Raw genomic sequence first — 21,416 nt, forward strand, 5'->3', positions numbered from 1 at the left:
GCATCCAACAAGTGGGGGAAATATCTGCAAAACATTTGGTAAAGGATTAATATCTCAATATGCAAAGACACAAAATCAATAAACAAAGGACAAACAACTCCACAGAGAAAACGGACAAATTAGATTCGTAATAGAGTCACAGTAAAGGAAATACATACATATGGCTAATAGACATATGAAGAGATGGGAGTTCCCAAGTGAAAAGGCCAAGCAACCTCCACCTTCATCCACCACCATCCTGAGAAGAGCAGGAGGTGCCCACCCACAGCTCTGCTTGCCAGAAGTACTGCCTCCAGGGGTCATCAGGGACAGCCCATGTGACCCAGGACTTGAAGTAAAGAGAGAATGCCAGGGAACGATTCTCCACCCATGAGGAGTTCGGGGCCCTGCTCTTAAGGGACCCTCTGGAATGTGGATGGGCTGCTGTCTTCACCGCCCCTAAAAATAATCACCCAAAACACGGTGTTCAGCAAGAACAGTCACGTGTCCCTCATGCAGTAAATAAGACTGTTTTGCTTTGACATAAAATATTGTAATCTTTCTCCAGAAATGACCAGGGAAGCATAAAGGCAGAAGGGCTCCCCTTTTCATGCTGTCATACAGAGGGGTCACACAAGACCCCTGAACAGTGAGAGGCTGAGCCCCAGGGGCAAGTGGACCCAGGAGAAGGGCTCGTGGGTGCTGGGTCCCCTGCACTGTCACCCAGGCACCCTTTCTCTGGCAGCATGGGCCGCAAGCTGCAGAGGCCCAAGTAAGGTGGGGTGTTTTCCCTCACGCTGCAGCTGACACAGGAAACAGGGAGACGTGAAAGCTCAACTCTGAAGCAGGAAGAAGGAAACCTCACTGCTGGCAATGAGCCGGCCCGGGCAGGCGAGCATCTGGCCCCAGCGATAAGCCCCAGCTGATCATCTCCTGATAGAATCTAGACCGCCCACGGTGGGCTATCTAGCCCAGTGACCCAGAGCTTTCTGACTGGCTCAAGAGACTCTATAAAGAAAGCCTCAAGGCTTTGTCTGGAGAGGAAGAGAGCAAACCTGCTAATCTGCCCTGCACATGGCCAGGACACATCCAATTAGGACCATAAGTCATTTAATTGGCGGCATCAGAAACATCTAAAGAGCATCTTGGCCAGAGAGCACGTTCAGATGAAAGCAGTGAGCTTGACGCAGCAGCGTGTGACCCACCTGGACCCAACACACCACGGGGATCAGAGTCAAGGAAAACCACACCACAGGGACCACAGTGGGGGAAAACCTGGAAGGGTGGCTTCCACAAACATCAACAGTGGCTACTTGCAACAACACGGGAGAACGTTTGCCCATCTTTGCAAACATCTACCCACGGATTCAGTGTTAGAAGAATCCGTCCCTCTGGCTTGGTGGTGCTTTTTTTCTTCCACCTTGACTGACAGGATGTTCAGAGCTCAGTTTCCTACCTAAGAAACTATCCTGAGTCGAGCTCCCAGCATCCCCCATCTGCACTGAATGGCCCTTGTTGTTCTGTTTGCTTTTGTTTACTGCTATAATTCACATACCATACAATTCACTCTTTTCAAGTGTATGGTTGTGGCCTCCAGTCCAGTCACAAGGTTGTGCAACTGTCACCACTATCTAACTCCAGGACATCCTCATCATTCCAAAAAGACACTCCCTGAGCAGTTACTCCTCACACCATGCCCAGACATTTGGGGCTTGTTTTAAGGAAGGATTGTTGGATTAAAGAACAACACAGAGCCCAAGGGGCGTGGTGTTCGAGCCAGGCCAGCTGCAGTGAGGCAGAAAACACCAGGAACAGCCGACGCCAGGAGGGGATGCAGCAGCTGGCAGACACCACAGCGGGCGGGAGGCCGGGGGGGAAATGAGGTGACGGAGGGAAAGCCGGGCACAACGAAAAGGCCAGCTTCATTCTGACCTCAGAGTCTCAATCTGAAGATAAACCAAAACACCAAACTCACTGCCACTGAGCTGATTCCAACTCGCAGTGATCCCCACTGGGTTTCCGAGGTGGTAAGTTTTGACATAAGTAGATTGCCCCATCTTCCTTCTGCAGAGTAGCTGGTTTGAACTGCCAACCTTCTGGTTAGCAGTCAAATGCCTTAGGCACTGCGCCACCAGAGCGCCTTCAATCTGAAGACAGTGGTATGTAAATTGAAAGACTTTCTAAAAAAAAAGTCTCTAGGAAGGATACAACATAAATGTGTATGTGGGGGACCAGTCCTTCCAGATATTAAACAATATTCTAAATTTACAGTTATTAAGTAGGAGGGTATTGACAGAGAAATGACAAGCAGATCAAGGAACAGAAGAGAAAATCCAGAAATAGATCCCAGAACATCTGGAAATTTAGTTTATGATGAAGGTGGCATTGCAAGTCAGTGGGAACAAAAGATGGTCTGCTTGACAAATGGTCTATTGGCAGGCCTTCGTGAAAAAAAAAAAATAACACTAAATTCCATATAGACTGGAATTGTAAAAAAATGTTAAAAAAAAAAAAGCCATAAATTTATCAGAAGAAAGCATGGATGAATTAAAAGAAAATAATCTTAGCCTGGGTAAGGCCTTTCTGGGTTTGACTTGAGATCACAAGAGGAAGATGCTGCATCGGACAACTGGTATTTTAAATGCTCTGAGTGACAAATAATACCATCAGTAAGTCAAAAGGCAAACAACAAAGTGGGGGAAATGGGAGCAAAACATTTGGGAAAGAAGTACCTTAATATGCAAAGGACACAAATCAATAAGCAAAGGACAAACAACTCCACAGGGAAAAAAAGGAAGAAGCCTATTCAGAAGAAATTCACAATAAAGGAAATACATATGGACAATAAACATTAAAGGATGGGGTTTCCCAAGTGCAAGGGCCAACCAAGCAAGTGCCCAACACAGTGGAGGAAAGGAATCCCACAGTGAAATCACCACGGTGAGTGTTCACCAACCAGAGCAGAAGACAAAGAGCTAGGAGCTCCTAGAGGATGGGAGTGAGGACGACACTGGCCTCCGTAGCAGCAACCCCAGGTGCCAGAAGATGGGAAAGCAGTGGCTCAAACTTCTAAAGGAAAATGATTTTCAACCAAGGATTATATGCCAAAACTAAGTAAGTCAGCCAAGTGCTAAGTGAGGATGGAGACGTTTGCAGATGTGCAGGGTCTCAGAGGACCTGAGCTGCTACAGGCTGCTGGGGGATGTGCTCCGTCATAATGAGGCAGTGAACGAAGGAAGAGGAACACAGGAGAGAGGGATACAGGGAGAGGGGAGGGCAGAGACGATGCCGGACAGTGGGGAGAAAGTCCCAGGGTGGCCTGCAGAGCAACAAGTCCAGACTGGAGCAGGACGACAGAGTGATCTAGGGCAGACGTCCAGAAACAGCCAGACACAGAGAAAAGTTCAGTTTTCTAAAGTACTTGACCAAATTTAGAGGGCTCTTCCTCTCTCCAGGAGTCCTGGTGGAACAATGGTGAAGGCGCTTGGCTGCTAACCAAAAGATCAGAGGTTTGCACCCACCGGCTGCTTCACAGAAGAAAGATGAGGCAGTCTGCTTCCGTAAATATTTACAGCCTCGGAAACCCTAGGGGGCAGTTCTCCTCAGTCCTATGGGGTCACCATGAGTCAGAATCAACTCAATGGCAGTGGGTTTCATCTCTGCCAGAGAGTTTGGGAGATACATTCATAAATGCTGCTACTTTGAAGGTTTTCACTGGTCAATTTTTTTATAAGTAGGTAACCAGGTCTTTCTTCCTAGTCTGTCTTCATCTGAAATCTCCACTGAAACCTGTCCACCATGAGTGACCCTGCTGGTATTGAAATACCGGTGACATAGCTTCCAGCATCACACAAGGCATTACCATGTGACAAACTGACAGATGAATGGTGGACAATGAATAAGGAAGACCAAAGAATTGATACATTAAGTTCTGGTGTTAGCAAAGAATATTGGCTATCCCATGGACTGCCAGAAGAATGAATAAATCGGTCTTGGAAGAAGTACAGCCAGTTGCTCCTTAGAAGTGAAGATGGTACGACTTCATTTCATGTACTTTGGACATGTTCTCAGGAGGAACCAGTCTCTGGAGAAGGACATCACACTTGGTAAAGTAGAGGGTCGGTGAAAAAGGGTAAGACTCTCAATGAGGTGGACTGACACAGAGGATACAACAATGGACTCAAACACACCAACAATTGGGAGGACGGCACAGGACTGGGCAGTGTTTTGTTCTGTTACACACAGGGTCACTGTGAGTTGGAACTGACACAACAACACCTGACAACAACAACATTCATAACTGCTATATAGAAAACTAAGAAAATGAAAAGGTGAAGCAATTACTAACTCTAGGAAAAACAAACATCTGTGAAAAAGAAAGGAAATTAATTATCACACCTAATTAATTTGTATTAATATTATAATTAATATTATAATTATAACTTAGCTATGTTAATTATAACATAGCTCAGCCATGAATAATATTTACATAGTCACAACAGTACTGAATGCCGATCTAAAAAACTATGATACAATTTTATCAGGAGGTCAGAAGGTGAGAAAATGTGTTGATTGGTTGGTTGATTTTTTTCAGACGGAGCAACAACGGTATTAAATTCTCATCTACTTCATTGGGACACCAGTGGACAGTGTCAGAAATTGGAAAATCAAAAAACAGAGTGTGTGCACATTATTTAGAAGTTTAGAGAAAACCAGCAGAAGAAACACAACAAAGTTGAAGGTGGGCAAGTCTGAGGAGGGGGATGGTGGAGGGGGGAGACACAAGGCAGAGACTATTGTTTTTCTATAATTTTAATAATTATATGCATGTGTAACTTTGATAAAATTTAAATAATTTTCACATGGAAACAATATCTTGTGAAGGAAAAAGAGGTCTCACGGTAATATAAATAATAAGATTCAACTTGGGTGGGGTTTTTAAGCATTTCACACATACGTTGATAAATGCAGAACCATATGGAAAAAGATATACAGAACTCTTAACAATGGGTATCAGAGTGGGCTGGGGGAGGGGAAGGATGCATAGGGAGTTTCAGATTTGTACTTCTTCAATTTTTTTTTATTTTTTAATAACTATGTATATTCCTTTTCTCATTTAAAAATAGGTGTCAAAGTTCATGCTCTAAAAAGCTAAATTTGTTGCTAGCCTCTCTCACATAAACTATATGGCTATACAAGTATATTTAGTAGAGCTAGTCCAGGTCAGTGGGAGCTCTGGTAGCGTAGTGCCTAAGGCACTTGACTGCTAACTAGAAGGCTCGAGGTTCAAACCCACCAGCCACTCCTCAGAAGGAAGATGAGGCAATCTATTTCCGTAGTGATACTGCCTCGGAAACCCAAGAAGGGGTTGCTATGAGTCAGGTCCGACTTGATGGCATATAACAACAACAACAGTCCAGGTCAGGGACGTGCGAGGTGCTGGATGTATCTGTTCTGTCTCATTTCTGCCCAGGTCTGATGTCTCTACATTCATTCTGCACCCCTCAGGGATGACACAAAACCAGACCCTGAAGCTCACTGCTGCCCTGAGCCCTGACTCCATTAGGTGTCAAAGAGAAGCAGTCACTTTAATATTCTGGTACCACAGCTCAGCAGAGCTGCGCTGATGGGACCCTCCCTGGGGGTACAGGTTTCAGAATCAGAAGAGCACAGCCCAGTCCTTACCCAGCTGCCACTTCTGGGAACACATGGTCTCCATCATCCAGATGGGCAAGGCTGGCTCCAGCATGGCAATCGCCATGTTTGCAAAGCAGATGGACCCTGGAAGGGAGAAAGAAGGTGAGCACACTTCCCCTTGGGTCTTGAATACACCCCATATTTTCTAAACAGACCTCATGTGCCCACAGCCAAAACAGTCACTTCACACACCCAGAACTTCTTCTCCTGCGGAGAGCTGTTGATGATCTTAAACAAATGGAATCCCACAGTCATAAAAGCTGGATCTTAGGAAGCTTAGAGATCATTTGGTTTAACATTCCTAACTTAGTAATGAAGGGGCTTCTAATCTAATAACGAAGTAACTTGCTTAAGGCCACTCAGGCAGAGGCACCCTGAAAACACACACAGACTCAGACAACCTGAGGCTCTTGCATCCATCTCTTAATGTCCAATGAACAGAGATCTTTGTAATGATGCTTTGGGTGACAGAAAACCCAAGAAGGATCCAGTGCGTTCTATACAATCATGCTGTTGAGGGTTTGTTTCTTTTTTTTCCTCCAAAAATCAGCTACATCGATAGGGATCTGTGCTGACCTTCCTGATCACTCTGTGAATCAAGAGCTCTTTTTAATGCAGAACCACCTGGAAAAAGACATTAGAACTGTCCCTCGTCATTCTGAGAGCTGCTTCTTGTGGTGTACCCCCTTAGAACCTGTAATTTTCTAGAATCCCAATTCAAAGAACATTGTGTAAGCATGACTAAGGTGCTCACCTAACGAAGGCAGACTTTTTCATTCTTTGTGACATTTAAAGGTGGAACACAGAAATGAGGCTGAAATGATTGGACTCCCCGACCCAGCCTGCCCTCGACTCCCTCCTCAAGTCAGAGTCGGAGCCTTGGCAGCACTGGCATTTAGTGCTGGATGGGTTTTTCTGCTTCCTTCCATGAGCAGGGGCTAGACAAAAGGCCAAGTGCTGTCCAATCACTTTCCAATTCATGGCCACTCAACGTGTGTCAGAGACCTGTGCTCCCTAGGGTTCAATGGCTGATTGGATGTAAACTGCCAGCTCCTTCCAACGTGCCTCTGATGGACTAGAACCTCAGCCTTTCAGTTAGCAGCTAATCTCATTGACTATTTGCCCACCAGAGACTCTAGGAGCTTGACAGTGAGGGGCCAAGAAAGCCAGAAGGAGAGGGGCCCAGGCTGCATGGATCTGCCCAGATGTCTGCCCCAGGGGCCGCGAGTCACATCTTGGGGTCACAGCTCTCACCCCGCCCTCCCCATCCCCACCCAGACAACCAGGAGCATCTGGGCTCTGCAATGCTCACTGCACCTTGATAGGGGCAAAGAGAGAACTCTCCCTGTGTGAAAAGGTCAGCAAACCAGATTTATAAGCCTTTGGCCAACAGCCAGATGAACAGGGACTAACCAGGAGCTATACAGACAGGCTGGCCTGACCAAATACGGCAGATGATGGTGAAACAAAACCAACCTGGAGTTTGAAAAGGGCTGAACTGGGATGCCCCCAGGTGGGGCATGTGCCTGGCTCATATGCCCCCCCCCCCAAGCCTGCCCAGTATCTGTGAAGCAGCTTAGACAAATGGAAACTTCACCAGAGAGAAACAGGGCAGGTCTGATCCACACTCTGGACTAGTCTCTCCTGGCCTGACCCCAAAGGCCACCCCTGTCAGCAGGAACCAGGTCCAGACAGCATAAGGCTCAGCCATCAAGCCTGGCAGGTGATGCCAGGCCATGGGGGTGGCCTCTGCCGTTGGGATCGTCTTGGGGGGCAAAGCCCCTTAAATGACTGCGGCCCGTTATCCTTCCTGCAAGCCGCAGGACCTCAGGGCATCTTTTTAGCTCATCTAAGTCAAGAACCCGGAAGCATGGGCTTCTTCAGCAAAGGGCGTTTCTGGGCAGGCCTCTGTGGAGCACCATAAGGACCTGGTCTCCCCATGAGAAGAGGAGGGCCTCTTGGCGCTCCAGGACTCTGCTGTCAGTCTATGCCTACACACCCAGGTAAATTAGCCTGCCCACCCAAGATGCCTGCAGGGAGGCCACGGCTCCCTCCAGAGAACTGAACAAACAATGCTGGCCTTTGTCAAACACAGCAAGGAAACGTGGCCCCAAACAAACCCCTGTAGCAGGGTGAACCCATGACCCAGATGTCACCCCATGACATCTCTGTAAAGCTGAGCACATACCCTTCTCATTTGCCCCAAATGGAAAGCAAAAAATGAGCTTGGCTGAGTGTCAGAAATTAATGAAGGAAGACCACTGCCTGTGCCCTGTAGTCTCTCTGCCTCTCCTGTGTGACTACAGCTCAAGACAGTCAGCAGCAAACTGAAGGCTAGTCCCTGCCCCCAGCACACGGCCAGTCACACAGTGCCCGTGACTGGCAAGAGCACCTGAGCCCACCTGCGGCAATGAGGATGTATGGGTCCCTCAGCAGGGTGATTATCGGAGTCCCCTTCTGACTCTGTCAAGCAGAAAAGAAGGTTAGTGTAGCCCAGCGGGCGCCACAAGGCCTCATTCCCCCAGCTGCTTACCTCTGGCTGCACCCGGGACGGTTGGAGCACAAAGATCTGAATAGCTACAAGGAAAAGGACAGTGCCCTTTCAGAAAGCAGGTGTGGCCCGAGCGTGCCTGTTGCACGCGCCACAGCCATGGCCACGTGGATTTGCTCACCTCCATCCAAGAGCACCAAGGTGGCCAGCACCAGGAACGGCGCTGTCTTCCCCACAAATTCGTAAAGCACACTCCCAAAGGTGGGGCCCACTGCAAGGAAGAGAAAGGGGGTTGGTGCCAGCCAGCATCAAGGTAAGCACAGGCTTACTTGTGCTTGTCTACTAGTCTGTAGTAAACAGTTTCAAAGATACGGTAAAACTTAGGTGAAAACCCGTGTGAAACCTGACTACAGATTAGTTAATAAGCACAAATAAGCCAATGCTTACCTTGCTTATTGGGTAACCACCCCGGTGGCAGCCTCCAGGATTGACCCAATGGTTCTAGAACCATCTATTTGCTTCTTATGTTTCTATTCCAGCTTAGTCCCAAAAGCAATCTGGGGCAGTTCCCTTATATTCTCTTTAGTTTGTGTTAAGTTGCCTGGAAATTTCCTCCAAGTGGCTTTTACACCAGAGAAATGGGCCAGAGTCGGTAAGGATGACCCTGAACATAAAGGTCAGAGAGAAACAAGATCTGGGGTGCAGCACTGCTGGGTCCCTACGGGTAATATGTCATTGCTATTGTGTGCTGCAAGTCGACCGACTCACAGTGACCCTGTACGGCAGAGTAACCGCCCCAAGGGTCTCCTAGACTGAAACCTTTATGGAAGCAAATCACCAAGTCTCTTCTCCCAGGGAGTGGCTGGTGGGTTCAAACTGCTGACATTTCGGTTAGCAGCTCTTAACCATTGCACCACCTGTAAAAAATCCATCGCCATCGAGTTGATTACAACTCCTAACACCCCTATAAGACAGAGTAGAACTGCCACATAGGGTTTCCAAGGCTGTAATCTTTACAGAAGCAGACTGCCTCATCTGTCTCCTGCAGAGCTGCTGGTGGGTTCAGACTGCCAAGTGCTTTAACCGCTGTGTCACCAAGGCTCCTATTGTATCACTAGGGCTCATTCTACACCGGAACACATGGCAACTGCAGGCTCCACAACGGCCAGGACGTAAAGGACAAAGGGAAGGGATGGGTATCTCCTCTCCAGGAAGATGTCTGTCCCCTCGTGTGGGAGGTCCCAAGGAGCTCTGGTGGTGCAGTGGTGAAAGCATGTGGCTGCTGACCAAAAGGCAGGCTGCTCGAATCCACCAGTCACTCCATGTTAGAAAGATGAAGCAGTCGGCTTCCGTGAAGATTTACAGCCTCTATGGGGCAGTTCAAGGAGCTCTGGCAGCGTAGTGCCTAAGGCACTTGACTGCTAACCAGAGGCTGGAGGTTCAAACCCACCAGCCACTCCTCAGAAGGAAGGTTGGGCAATCTACTTCCATAGCGATACTGCCTCGGAAACCCAAGGAGGGGTCGCTATGAGTTGGGTCCGACTCCATGGCACATAACAACAACAACATGGAGCAGTTCCACTCTGTCCTATAGGGCTGCTATGAGTCAGAATCATCTCTATGGCAATAGTTTTTTTTGTGGGGGTTGGGAGTGGGAGGCCCACAGTAGAGCTGGGGGGTGTGGGGTGCAGATAGCAACAGTCGACCAGAGGTTCTCTCCAATCAGAACACATGAAACATTAGAGATGAAATGACCTCAGCGGCCCATCCCGTTGAAGCTCCTTGTTATACCCCTGGGTCCACGGAGGTCTGAGGTTTGCTGGAGGTCACCCAGCCCAGGTTGCTCCAGATCGGGGCACTTTTCCCCCTTCCTCAAAGCCTCCAGGGAAGTAGGAACTAAAGAAGAAGGGAGCTGGGGCATCTGTCAGTGTGAATGTGGACTCAGCCTCAGTGTGACTAGGGTCCCCGGGGTCCGACACAGCCCACTCCCCACGTTCTCCTCCACAGTGATCTTACCCACCTAAGACCCCCATGGCCAGGCCTCCCAGGGCAATCCCCATGGCGTTGCCTCTCTCCTGGTCATCGGTGTACACGCTGGCAAGCATGCCCATCCCTAAACAGGAAGAGAAACCGTCAAGCCAACTCTGGGGATGCAGGGATACTCCGAGACTCCTTCTTGAACCTGTCAAGTTGACTGAAATGTAAGACCTAGCAGATTTCCAAGAGGACTGTGGGTACCTTCTCCCAGAGCGCCTCCCCACACCCCAGCAATACCTTGATTCCTGAAATATTCCAACTAATTTTTTTTTTTAAAGAGATTGGCCAACCCAGGCCATGCTGGTGGCCGCCTCTGACAGAGCAAAGCCCCCTGGGGTCCCGGGTTTCCTCGGGGTCGCCCCACCTACCAGCCACAGACGAGCAGGAGGACCCGATGCCCTGCAGGGACCTGGCGATCAACAGCAACGCGTAGGTGCTGGAGAAGGCGAACACTGCGGGAAAACAGCAGACTGCACCAGGGCCAACCCGGGATGCCACGAGCAACCGCTTCCCACAGGACAAGTTCTGGCGCCCTCCCCGAGCCATGGAGAGTTCTCAGCCTAAACCACAGTGTGCTTTCGCTCTGTTCAGACCTCCCTCCATTGACTCCTTTCTGTAGTTTTTACCATATGAAAACACCCAGGCTGTCTTCCTGATCCCCGGCTCCTGGCTGGCAGGGCCCATATGGACCTCCACCCAGAAGGCAAACATCAGACACTTACTAATTGTTGAGAGAAACATGATGCAGAATCCCGCAAACATTGGAATTGGATAGCCGATGCTGCAAAACAACCGAGGAAAGTCTGGTCACTGCTGGGTGTTTTTTCAAGGCTCGATATTAATTCTCTCCTGCCGACCCTCTGGGATTAGGCGGGTAAGTGTTCGGTCAACTTTTCTGAAAATTCATATACTTGGTGCATCCTGCATGACCTTTTTTTTGTTTGACTGTCTTGGAACATGAATACATTTATGGATTGCCGCTCGGAAGAGAAAACTCTCTAGAATAAATGTTAACACAATATTGGCAAGTAACCCAGAGCACGTCCAAAATACACGGTCCCTTCCACAGTCACTTGGTAAATTATTTTTAGTCTTTGCTAGAGCTTTTCCCAAAGGGACCGCTGCAATCAAACGATTCTGGTAAAAAGGCATCAAGCGGCCCCACTGGCATCAGAGGCAACCGCACAGCAGCTAAGAGGAAGCAAGACTTTAAAGCCTACCTTCGTGTTGACCCCAAGATGCCAGCTTACAAGAGAGGCCTCATTTTCTGTCCAACAATTCAAATCCCTAATTATTCCATGAGACCACTGCCCAGGCAGGGCTCTGCCACCAGGCCTTCAAGGGGTGGTGGGAAGACCTGGCTTTCTGCACCACACACCTGGTTGGAAACCTGGCATCACCATTTAGTAGAGGCAAGTCTCCCCTCAGCCCTGTGCAGGGGCCACCACCATCTCCCAGGGATGGAACGAGTATAAAAGGAGAGACGGAGCTGGAGCTCCCTACCACGGTGCCTGGAACTTAGCACAAACTCAGTTGTCACCGGGTTGATTCCTTGTTTTCTTGGTGACCCCATGGTGCCAACAGCTGCTTTTTCAGAAGTGGCTCCCCAGCCTTTCTTCCAAGGTGCCTCTGGATGGACTCGAACCTCCAACCTTTCCATTAGCAGCTGAGTACACTAACCGTTTGCACCCCCAGGGACTCCAGAACATAAGAGACGCTTCAGAAATGGTGTTTTCTCCCTATTCTCTCCCCTCCTTCCTCTCTGACTCTGCTGGCTGAAGTGGACCACCTCATTCCTGCTGTACAGGTAAGAGTGAGCAGGCAGCCACCCGGCCCCTACCCTGACTAGTAGAGCACCTGTCCTACAATAGGCCCGCTCCAACCCTGAGCAGCCCCGCGCATCTCCAGACCTCTTCTCCCCCTAGCCCTAGACCCTCAAGAACCTGGAGAGGAACAGCACAAGGGCTGAGGTGTCCACGGTTGCTGTCACTCAGCCTGGAAGTCACACTAACAGCACTTTCACGTCAATGCCGCACACACTCCATTCTCCAAGCACTACCGCTCCCAGCACAATGATTTGCTAAGGACAATCACCTCCCCATTTTACAGATGAGGAAACTGAGGTACTTATCATCAAACATCAAAGGGTTAACTTCACTGGGGCCATTCCCACCAGGCCAGGGCTTTTCCTGGGAAACTTTACCACCTTCCCAGGCAGCCAAAGACCATATATGTGCTTTAAATAGGACCTTTTCAAAAGTTCTCCTTGTCATAGTCCTTTTATTCATTTATTTTTTAATAATTACTCCATGCACCAAATTACATCCAAAAACCAAATACCAAAAAAATACAAAAAGCATCTCAAAACCACAGCAGATACCCAGGCAGTCTCCCTGCCATGAACCCATGCAAAGCTTCCTCTACTGTGGACTAAGATGAGCTTATAATTCACAAAAGTGGGCTCAAAGAGTAAACGAAAGATAGCAGGTTCCGAACTGCAGTTTTCAAGTGGCTGCTTCTCCCATCCCAACCAGCCCCAAGCTGACTGATCTGTGCTCCCACCCTGCACTGCTGGAAACTTCCAGGAGACTCAGAGGTGAGGACCTTCAAGACCTGTTCTTCTGAATTACTGTAATGCATCTCCTAAAAGAAGACACCTGTTACTTCAGACTGCCCTGGAACAAATATAAGCCTCTCAGCCCTTTCAACATCATACTTGGAAAATCTAGCAATTGACGCGCTAATATGTGTCAATGTTGTTGGAATTAAAGGCTTACTTCTTCTGTCACTAATTCCTTATTTTGGATATTTATCAAGCCTCTAATATGGAGCCCTGGCCCAATGGCATCCCTGGATTCTGTACCAAATAAAACAGCTGTGGTCTCTTGCAGACTGCAGGCGGAAGGCCTGCGTAGTTTCAGGACAATATTCACTGATCAATGACAATCCTTATCTGTGGTGCTCAAGCGGCCAGCAGTGCTAATCCCAGTCTGCACACTGGTCAATGGTTGGGGAACTCGGCCAAGCCCAGTACAAGTGGGCTGAAGCCACTAAGGCTGCTTCTCACCAGAAGACTCCAGAATTCTCCTTGGCCATGAGGAGGGAACTGATGGACACAGTTACATATGACTCTCACAAGTCCATGAAGTAGTTGGTTTTCTTATTTTTTCAGATGACGAGATGATGACACTCAGGCTCAGGGAAGTTAAGTAACTTGCCCAAAGTTCAGGGCCTTGGGCACATCTTGAGTGTCTGGGGTCTGAAGTCCTGCTGGCTTACAATCTGGTGAGGAAGCCAGTCACAGGCACAGACCTTCCCACTGGGTGAGTGAAACGGAAGGTTCAGTCCCATTGAAAACCAGATGGTTCCACAGCCACATGGCTGTGTGCTTATGAAGGACTCTTTTTCCCAAGGCTGTATTTCATTTAGAAGCACTGGAGGTACTGTTTGTTAATTGCTTTAGGATTTTGACAAACCATGTTTAGAACAACCAAATGGCAAAGCCGGAAGGAAACTTGAAGACAGGCCAGCTAAACCCCTCATCTTTGATGAGAGCAAGAGATTCAGGGATGGAGTGGCTCAGCTAATGTCACAGAGAAGCCATCGCTGTGGAGACCACTGGGCTCACACTGCTTCCTCTTCACCACCGGAACTCACGTCCACCCTGCATTCTCAACACTGGTCAAGCTGCCAAACCCACAGAGCTCAACCCCATGGGAAAGGCCACTCAAAAGCACCTAGGCCTCCACCCTCAAACTCTCCTGGCCCCCACTCGCCCACCTGAGGAGGGCTGCTCAGTGCCCGAGGGTCAGTAAGTGACGGGCAGAATGCTAGGCCCTTTTTGCCTCCCCACAATGCCTCCTAAATGGCAGAAATGGAACACCATTAGTCATAAACGTCTCATTAGACCCATTCGTCTCAATTCAATGCTATCTCAATTAAAGTATTGCTCATCGGAGCTAGGTCTCATGAGGTAAAGCTGTGACCAAATGTCCCAGTATCACTGCCTCGTGAGTCACCCTGGCCCACAGTCATCCTCTAAAGACCATCAAGGAGCAGCTAAGTCACTCCAATAGGACTAGAAATTACACACTGAAGCCCCAGCAAAATCTAGTAAGTGAAGCGCTAATATGTGTCAACATTGTTGGAATTAAGGGCTTACCTCTTTTGTTACTAATTCCTCACTGTGGATATTTATCAAGCCTCTAATATGGAGCCCTGGTCCCAGGGTATCTCTGGATTCTGTACCAAGTAAAACAGCTGTGGTTTCTCGCAGATTGCAGGCAGAAGGCCTGCGTAGTTTCAGGACAATAACAATGAAAGAAATTGGGTGAATTATACAGTGGAATCTGTGAGAGCCAGAATTCGATGGGGCTGCCTTACTTGTTTAGGTCTCATGAGTTTTTTACCTTTGGCAGGGTACAGTCTTACCACTTTTCTATCCCATCAGTGGAAAATATCTGCATTTTCCTTCTCCCACAGGTTTCCGCCTTACGCACATACTCAAGAGTCAGGGTGGAAACCCCACATCTTAAACTGTCTCTGGGGATCAATACATTTTCTCTAATGCTAATGACTAGTATCTCTTTGCCATAGAGACTAATGCAAGAGCCATTCTCAGCTAGCTGAGGTCCCAGTCCCATCTGCGGTGATAAATGACGAAAGCACTGATGCAGAGTCAGGGTGGTGCATCGATTAAACGCTGGCCTGCCGATCCAAAGGCCAGCCACCAGCCGCCCCGTAGGAGGAAAGACCTGGCAACATGTCCCTAAAGATTTCAGCCTAGGAAGCCCTTTGGGAGTTCTGCTCGCTCCACTACGGTTGACAGGAGTCGGAATCGACTTGACAATATACACAACTAAGTATTGCCAGAAAAGACAGGAAATGACATTTGCTTTTTCAATTTGCTCAACACTTTATGTTGAGAAAAGGCTGAGTACCAGTAAACGGAATGATACTTTAAATGTGCTAGGACGTAAGTGGGATTTTATTGCCAAATAAATAAAATGCACACGTCTGTCTTTTGCAGCTATCAGTAGTGCACAGGGCCATGGGTTTTGTACCGTGGTGGGTGCAACCCGTTCCCTGACACACTGCTCCCCTGAGACATGCTCTAATTCCGCTGCCAGCGTCTTCTGATTTCAGACGAGAAGGCTCTGTCGTGCCCTGCCCGCCATGCTAACGACGTCTAGGACGGGAAATCCCTGCCCAGAACAGCTGGTTTCCGTGTCCACACAGGGAATGAAAAGGTCACTGCTCATTTCTGCAGAGCCTACTGCAGACCCAAGTGGCTAAAGCGAGAGACAAAATAACCACAGTAGACTATGTAGGGCCCTCATGCCCTGTGGCTTCCTCCTCATCCTTCAGATGCTAGCTAAGATTTGTGGGGGGATATAATTGGCTTTCAAATATACTAGGTAACTATGGAAATAAATTAAGCCACTGATTCAGGCTTGATAAAAAGCAGACCATTGAGACAATGACAAGCTTCAGAGACAGCAGAGGGAGATGGCCCCAGCGCTGCGAGTTAACCCTTTCCCCACCCCCACCAGCTGGTGCGCGGAGTATCTTTGGCCCCAAAGATGCAACTATTTAAACCTCAGGCAAAGCAAGCCAAGAACACCATGCCACATCCTTAACCTGATGTATGGAAGAGAGAAAAGAAATTCAAAGGTGTTTTCACACTGTTCGCCTGCCTGAAACATTCCTTCTACGTACGTATGTGTAAAATTCACTTATGGGGCCACATGATAACAGTCGTTGCTAATACAACCCCACCACCTTTACCATGCAACGGCAATTGTACAGAGTTAAGGTGGAATCATAAAGAAAGTCTCATGAGCCTCAGCGTCAGCTAAGGGGCCATCACACGAAGCGTGTTGATTGCTGTTACTGATCACAGAGCACATGAATCGCCCTGCTCCCTATCTGATCACGGTCTTTTCCAGTAAAAATACAGGAACCTGAAGAGTGACCAACCAGGAGGGCTCTGTACTGTATTATCAGCCGCATGAACACTTAACGTTCTTCCCAGGAATTGCTATTGTGTATTTTCAGCGTTTTGCATGAGAGCCTCTAATATCTAAAAGGCACTATTTGTATCATACCCTCACGAAAGCCACTCACGCAGCAGCACCATGACCGTGATTACAGGGGTCCAGGTTGTGATAAGAGGTATCTCCTTTCAGGGTCTGACTCATTTAAGGCAGTAAGTTTTAAGTCAGCAAGCCTCCAAACAGCCTGCCTCTAGGCGGTCAGCCCAGGTATCTCTTGGACTACAAGGCACCTAACACGCACTCCTTCCTCACCCTGCCCGAAGCACCGTGAGATGTCAGGAAGCTGGACCAGGTCACCCTGCGGGGTTGGAGGGGTAGATCTACGTTCAGAGATTAGGCTGATTTTTTCCCCATTCCTGCCCACGGATTAAAGAGTACAATCGACACTCAGTGCTGGGGCTGTTGACCACTCAGCTGGGTACAAGCAGGGAGAGCCCAGACAGCCACAGGAAAGACAGATGTCACCTGCACATCTATGCCTTTGAATTATGGTGATAGCAACGAATACTGAATCTACCCCGGACTGCCAGAAGAGTGGACAAATTTGTCTCCGAAGAGGTGCAGCCAGAATGCTCTTTAGAAACAAGGATGGCGAGGCTTTGTGTCATGAACTTTAGACATGCTCTCAGGGGGGACCAGTCCAGAGGACATGGTGCTCGGTAACTTAGAGTGTCAGCAAAAAAGAGGAAGACCCTCAGTGAGACAGATTGACACAGTGGCTGCAACAGTGGGCTCAAGCACAGCAATGATTTGGGGGACGGCGCAGGACCGGACAGTGTTTCATTCTCTTGTCCACAGGGTCACTATGAGTTGCATGCAAATCAACGAGAGCACAAGCTATACAACAGCAAGCAGGCAGACAGAACAGGAAGGCAAGAAGGATAGTCTGAAAGCCGGCAGGAGGGTCTGGCCACTGACTAGCCCAGTCACTGCCAGGCAAGGGCTCCTTCCTCCCTGAGCTGCAAAATCCTTTGCCTGTAAGATACTAGGACTGGCCCCAAAGCCTGTTAAATTCTCTTCCAGCTCTAACGCTCCAGCGTACCCCGAAACGCACGTTAACTGGCTTTAAAATGCCATTTCAACACATTTGTTTATAGCACAGTAAACTAAGTGGTACATGATGCTGTTCTTCACTTTATCTTCTTGGTAGTAGAGCACATGATTGGAACAAATTACGTCAAAAGGCCGTTTGCAATGGCTCACAGGGAAGACTCTGGAAAGGCAAGTATTTGTCCCTCCTCTGCTGCTCTTTTCATCCGAACTGTGGAGGGAAGTGGGCCTGTGGGGCACCCAGAAGGGCTGAAAACCCCCAAATTCATTTCTACGTGGTAGGAAAATACCAGAAAATGACAAATCTATCGGGGAAACAGAGCAACTGTTTTGCCTGCACCCGCTAAAATCTATGTGCATTTCTACATTACCAAGCAGCGTTAGAAGACTAAAATTGAGGGTTACATTTTTGCTCTAGGTCATTTCCAAAGTGGATTACGCACCGTAAGGACAGATCAAATGTCACAGGTGACAAAGCAAAATTAGGTTTCTCCTGGAACACAGTTTTTTGGAGGCTCAAACATAAGCCTTGGGTGGCTGCCCTGTCAAAGCCTTTGGAGTATTTAACAGGGCAAAGACCTCACTAGTTTTAAACAAGCTACTTGCCTGTGACCTAAGCAAAGTGTTGAGAACAAGAATGAGATTTTTAAAAAGCTTTTCATTTTCCATTTGCATTTGGAAGATTGGCATAGTCCCATCATTTCAGCCAAGTTTCTAAGTATTACCCTGCCCTGCTAGTAACATTCACGCCCCAGCGATTGGCAAGGCATTATTATGATAATGTCCTCAATTTTCCGCAAGTAGTAGTTGAGCTGTTTGCTTTCTGGGAATACAAAACCCTGAGCCGTTTTCTGTAATTATACCAGATGCACTTTAAAGAGGGCTCTACGACTTGAAAAAGAAAACATCCCTGCAACCGCTGAGGTCTGTTTGGTTTTCCTCCTGGAGGGAACTCAGCGTAGTGCTTAAGGCACATGACTGCTAATCAGAAGGCTGTTGGTTCAAACTCACCAGCCACTCCTCGGAAGGAAGGTTGGGCAATCTACCTCCATAGTGATACCACCTCAAAAACCCAAGTCAGGGTCTCCGACTTGAGGGCACATAACAACAATAATATGGAGGTTGGAGAAGCCCCGAATGCCACATGGTAATGTTGCTTCTTGATGGGCTCACAGCCCCAACGCTGGGCTAATTTGTTTAGCATATTTTATGCTGCTACCTGATAATACTGCTCCACACAGACACGAGGGCTAGGCATGGCTTGGGATTGTTGAAGGAGTTACAATGTTAAAATGGGTAATAGTTCAGAAAATCAAATTGCAGAAGTTTAAAATGTACTCCCATTCTACTGACCCTGGCTGGGTCAGCAGTGACCTCCATGTGTTTGAGGACAACTCATGTATGCTGGGCCTCTCTAAACCCTGCTACCTCCCCAAGTCCTGAGGGCCAGCTCATGAACGTGCAACCTGTGAAGTCACACAGAGCCCTGCATTTGGTTTCATGCTCTGCTGTTGCCGTTTTGAAATTTTTAATAATATCTAATAATTCTTAATAATATTTGAACAGAACAACAAACGCCACGCACTGCTGTGGAGCTGAATCCAAACCATAGCAACCCCTCCTTGGGTTTCCAAGACAGTCTCACTACAGAAGTAGACTGTCCAACCTTCCTTCCGAGGAGTGGTTGGTGGGTTTGAACCACCCGCCTTCTGGTCAGCAGTCAAATGACTTAGGCACTACACCACCAGAGCTCCTAATATTTGAACAAGGGGCTTCATTTTCCATTTTGAACTAGGCCCCTCAAATTATGTAACCAGTCCTGTTACCCACTCCCCACAACAAACCTGGGTTAATGTAAAGACACCCCCACCTCCTCACCCCGGTTCCCAGCCTGCCCAGGACGCAGGGTGGGCCCACTCAAAGTCACACTTGGCTCACTTGATTCTTCAACTTGGCATTGGAACTTCTAGTGGCACCCAAGTGTCCGACAGCAGAACCCCACCCCTCTATCTAACCTGGGGCCTCCCACAGTCTAGTCCAGCCTCAGTCTCCCAGCCCTGCCCTCTCAGTTCATCCCCTCCCTCTCCTCCCTCCCACATTCTCTCTCCTGTTCCTCATCTTGATCTCTGTTCATGCCTCAGGACCCAGCTCACAGGTAAGACTCTCATGCTTGCTTGCTTTCTCTATTGTTTGCATTTCTACAACTGGGGCTGCACTGTTTACACAACAACCCATACCACCCACTGCAGCACCAGCTCCTTCTCTTTGATGTGACATCTTCAGGGACTGCCTCCTCCTCTCAACTGCAAGCTCCTTGGAACTCAACCTTCCATCTTGTCCTGTGCTTTGAACCCCCATTTACCAGGCAGAGCTGGGCCATCTCAGCTGTAGAGGACAAATACCCATCACCAATGATGGGAAAGTGAATACTTATTTTAAAAAAACTCAGAATATCCAGATTAACAGAAAGCTCCTTTGGGGAGTTTGAAGGATGCAGACGTGGCCTCAGTCCGCCTGTCTTCTGTGCAGCCAGACACAGGTGAGAGACTGGCAGGAGGGAAGAAATGTCACCCTACACTTGACCTCAGAATCAGGTGACAGGTTCCTCTACACACCAGTGTTACCCATCTTTTCCAACATTGGGAGTTCTGGTGGCGTAGTGCCTAAGGAAGGATTTGACTGCTAACCAGAAGGCTGGTGGTTCAAACCCACCAGTCACTCCTCGGAAGAAAGATTGGGCGATCTATTTCTGTAGTGATACCGCCTCGGAAACCCAAGGAGGGGTCACTATGAGTCAAAATCGACTCGATGGCAGTGAGTTTTTTTTTCCCCCAACATCCTCCACCTGGCCATGTAATGGGGCCTTTACCACAACAGCTCTACAGAGAACCACAGGGTTTTCTATAAGGAACAGAAGGGAAAGCCACATGGCACGTAAAATCCAGTAACAGCCACGGCGTCTGGAGAGTTCTTACTGCCCAAGGGTTACTTTGACAAAGGTATTTATGACATTCAGCATTTAGATGAAACCAAGTTCTCCCATTTGGGGAGGGCCTCTTTTTTTCTGTCTTCTTTAATATCTTCTTACTTTTCAAGTAACAGAGGGAGGAATTAAAAGGTGGAGCAAACTAGGAAATCACGACCCACTGAGGCAGAGACATCAGGGAAGGAGACGCGTTCCCCGGCTCACCCACCACTGAGTGTTCAGATTCTGATACCCAATGAGAAGCCGAATCCCGGGGGGAATGAGCTGCAGCTACAGAAACACAAAGTTCTCCAACCACAAAACGGCCACCTACCGGTTGGTCAGCAGTCCTATGAAAGGGTTGGTGAGGAGCTGCACCGTGGCCTTAGAGGCGAACAGCAGGCCCACTTGCACGTTTTCATTCAAGAGGTCTTTGTCTTCCCTGGGGCAGTCAGGAGGGGTGGTGGATGCGTTGGTCACCATGTGTTGTGTGGTGGTCTTAGGCAGCTGCCCCAGCTGCGGGCCTCTGGTGGTGTTCCCGGTGACCATGGTGGAGTTGTCGTAATAGGAAAAGATGTTCTGGAAGCTGCCCGTGGTAGAGGATGTGAGTCCTGGCTTGGCAGTCTGGAGTTCTGTAGCATTTTTCTCATGCTTAATGCTGTACAAGTAGCTGGGGATGATGGGGACTGGGGACGAGAGCAGAACAGAAGTAGTGACTGCCCTGAAAGCCTTCCCAGAACCAGAGCCAGCAAAGTGCAGTCATGCCAAATGCCAGGGCCCAGAGAAGAGGTTTCTGTACCCCAGAAACGGGACCCGGGGCCGGCCTTCACGTTACTGAGGTCACCAAATGTCACCAAACAGAATGAAATTCCAAGGACAGTGGGAGTTCTGATGTTCTCAGGGGCAGCTACTTTGTCAAATATCCCAGCCCCAGAGATGTTCTTTCCTCCCCCCACCCCCCATTTGTGAGGTTTCTCATTACAGGGTTCCTTCAACAGGAATATTCTAGAAAGGCAAAGTGTAGTCTGAGGCCAAGTCAGTTCTGACCTGAGGTAAACCTGTGTTTCTCAGAAAGACAGGCTCCACAGACACTGACATGAATGAATCAAGGACAAAGACACCGAGATTTTACAATGTGTCT

At 48.5% G+C, this 21,416-nt stretch overlaps 1 protein-coding gene across 1 annotated transcript in view; it reads right to left on the bottom strand.

Annotated features, from left to right (window-relative positions):
• The window catches only part of SLC18A2 (solute carrier family 18 member A2), a 61,092-nt gene that overhangs the window by 17,016 nt on the left and 22,660 nt on the right, over positions 1-21,416 (bottom strand). The window contains exons 3-10 of the mRNA XM_007936921.2: positions 20,610-21,004; positions 10,927-10,985; positions 10,573-10,656; positions 10,188-10,280; positions 8,349-8,438; positions 8,210-8,253; positions 8,079-8,139; positions 5,665-5,760 (exon numbers count right to left, since the gene is read on the bottom strand). Coding sequence (XP_007935112.1) covers positions 5,665-5,760; positions 8,079-8,139; positions 8,210-8,253; positions 8,349-8,438; positions 10,188-10,280; positions 10,573-10,656; positions 10,927-10,985; positions 20,610-21,004 — 922 coding nt within the window. The remainder of the gene's footprint in view (positions 1-5,664; positions 5,761-8,078; positions 8,140-8,209; positions 8,254-8,348; positions 8,439-10,187; positions 10,281-10,572; positions 10,657-10,926; positions 10,986-20,609; positions 21,005-21,416) is intronic.

This window comes from Orycteropus afer, unplaced genomic scaffold (assembly GCF_000298275.1).
Source record: "Orycteropus afer afer isolate SDZICR_OR568_19922 unplaced genomic scaffold, OryAfe1.0 scaffold00038, whole genome shotgun sequence".
NCBI lineage: Eukaryota > Metazoa > Chordata > Mammalia > Tubulidentata > Orycteropodidae > Orycteropus > Orycteropus afer.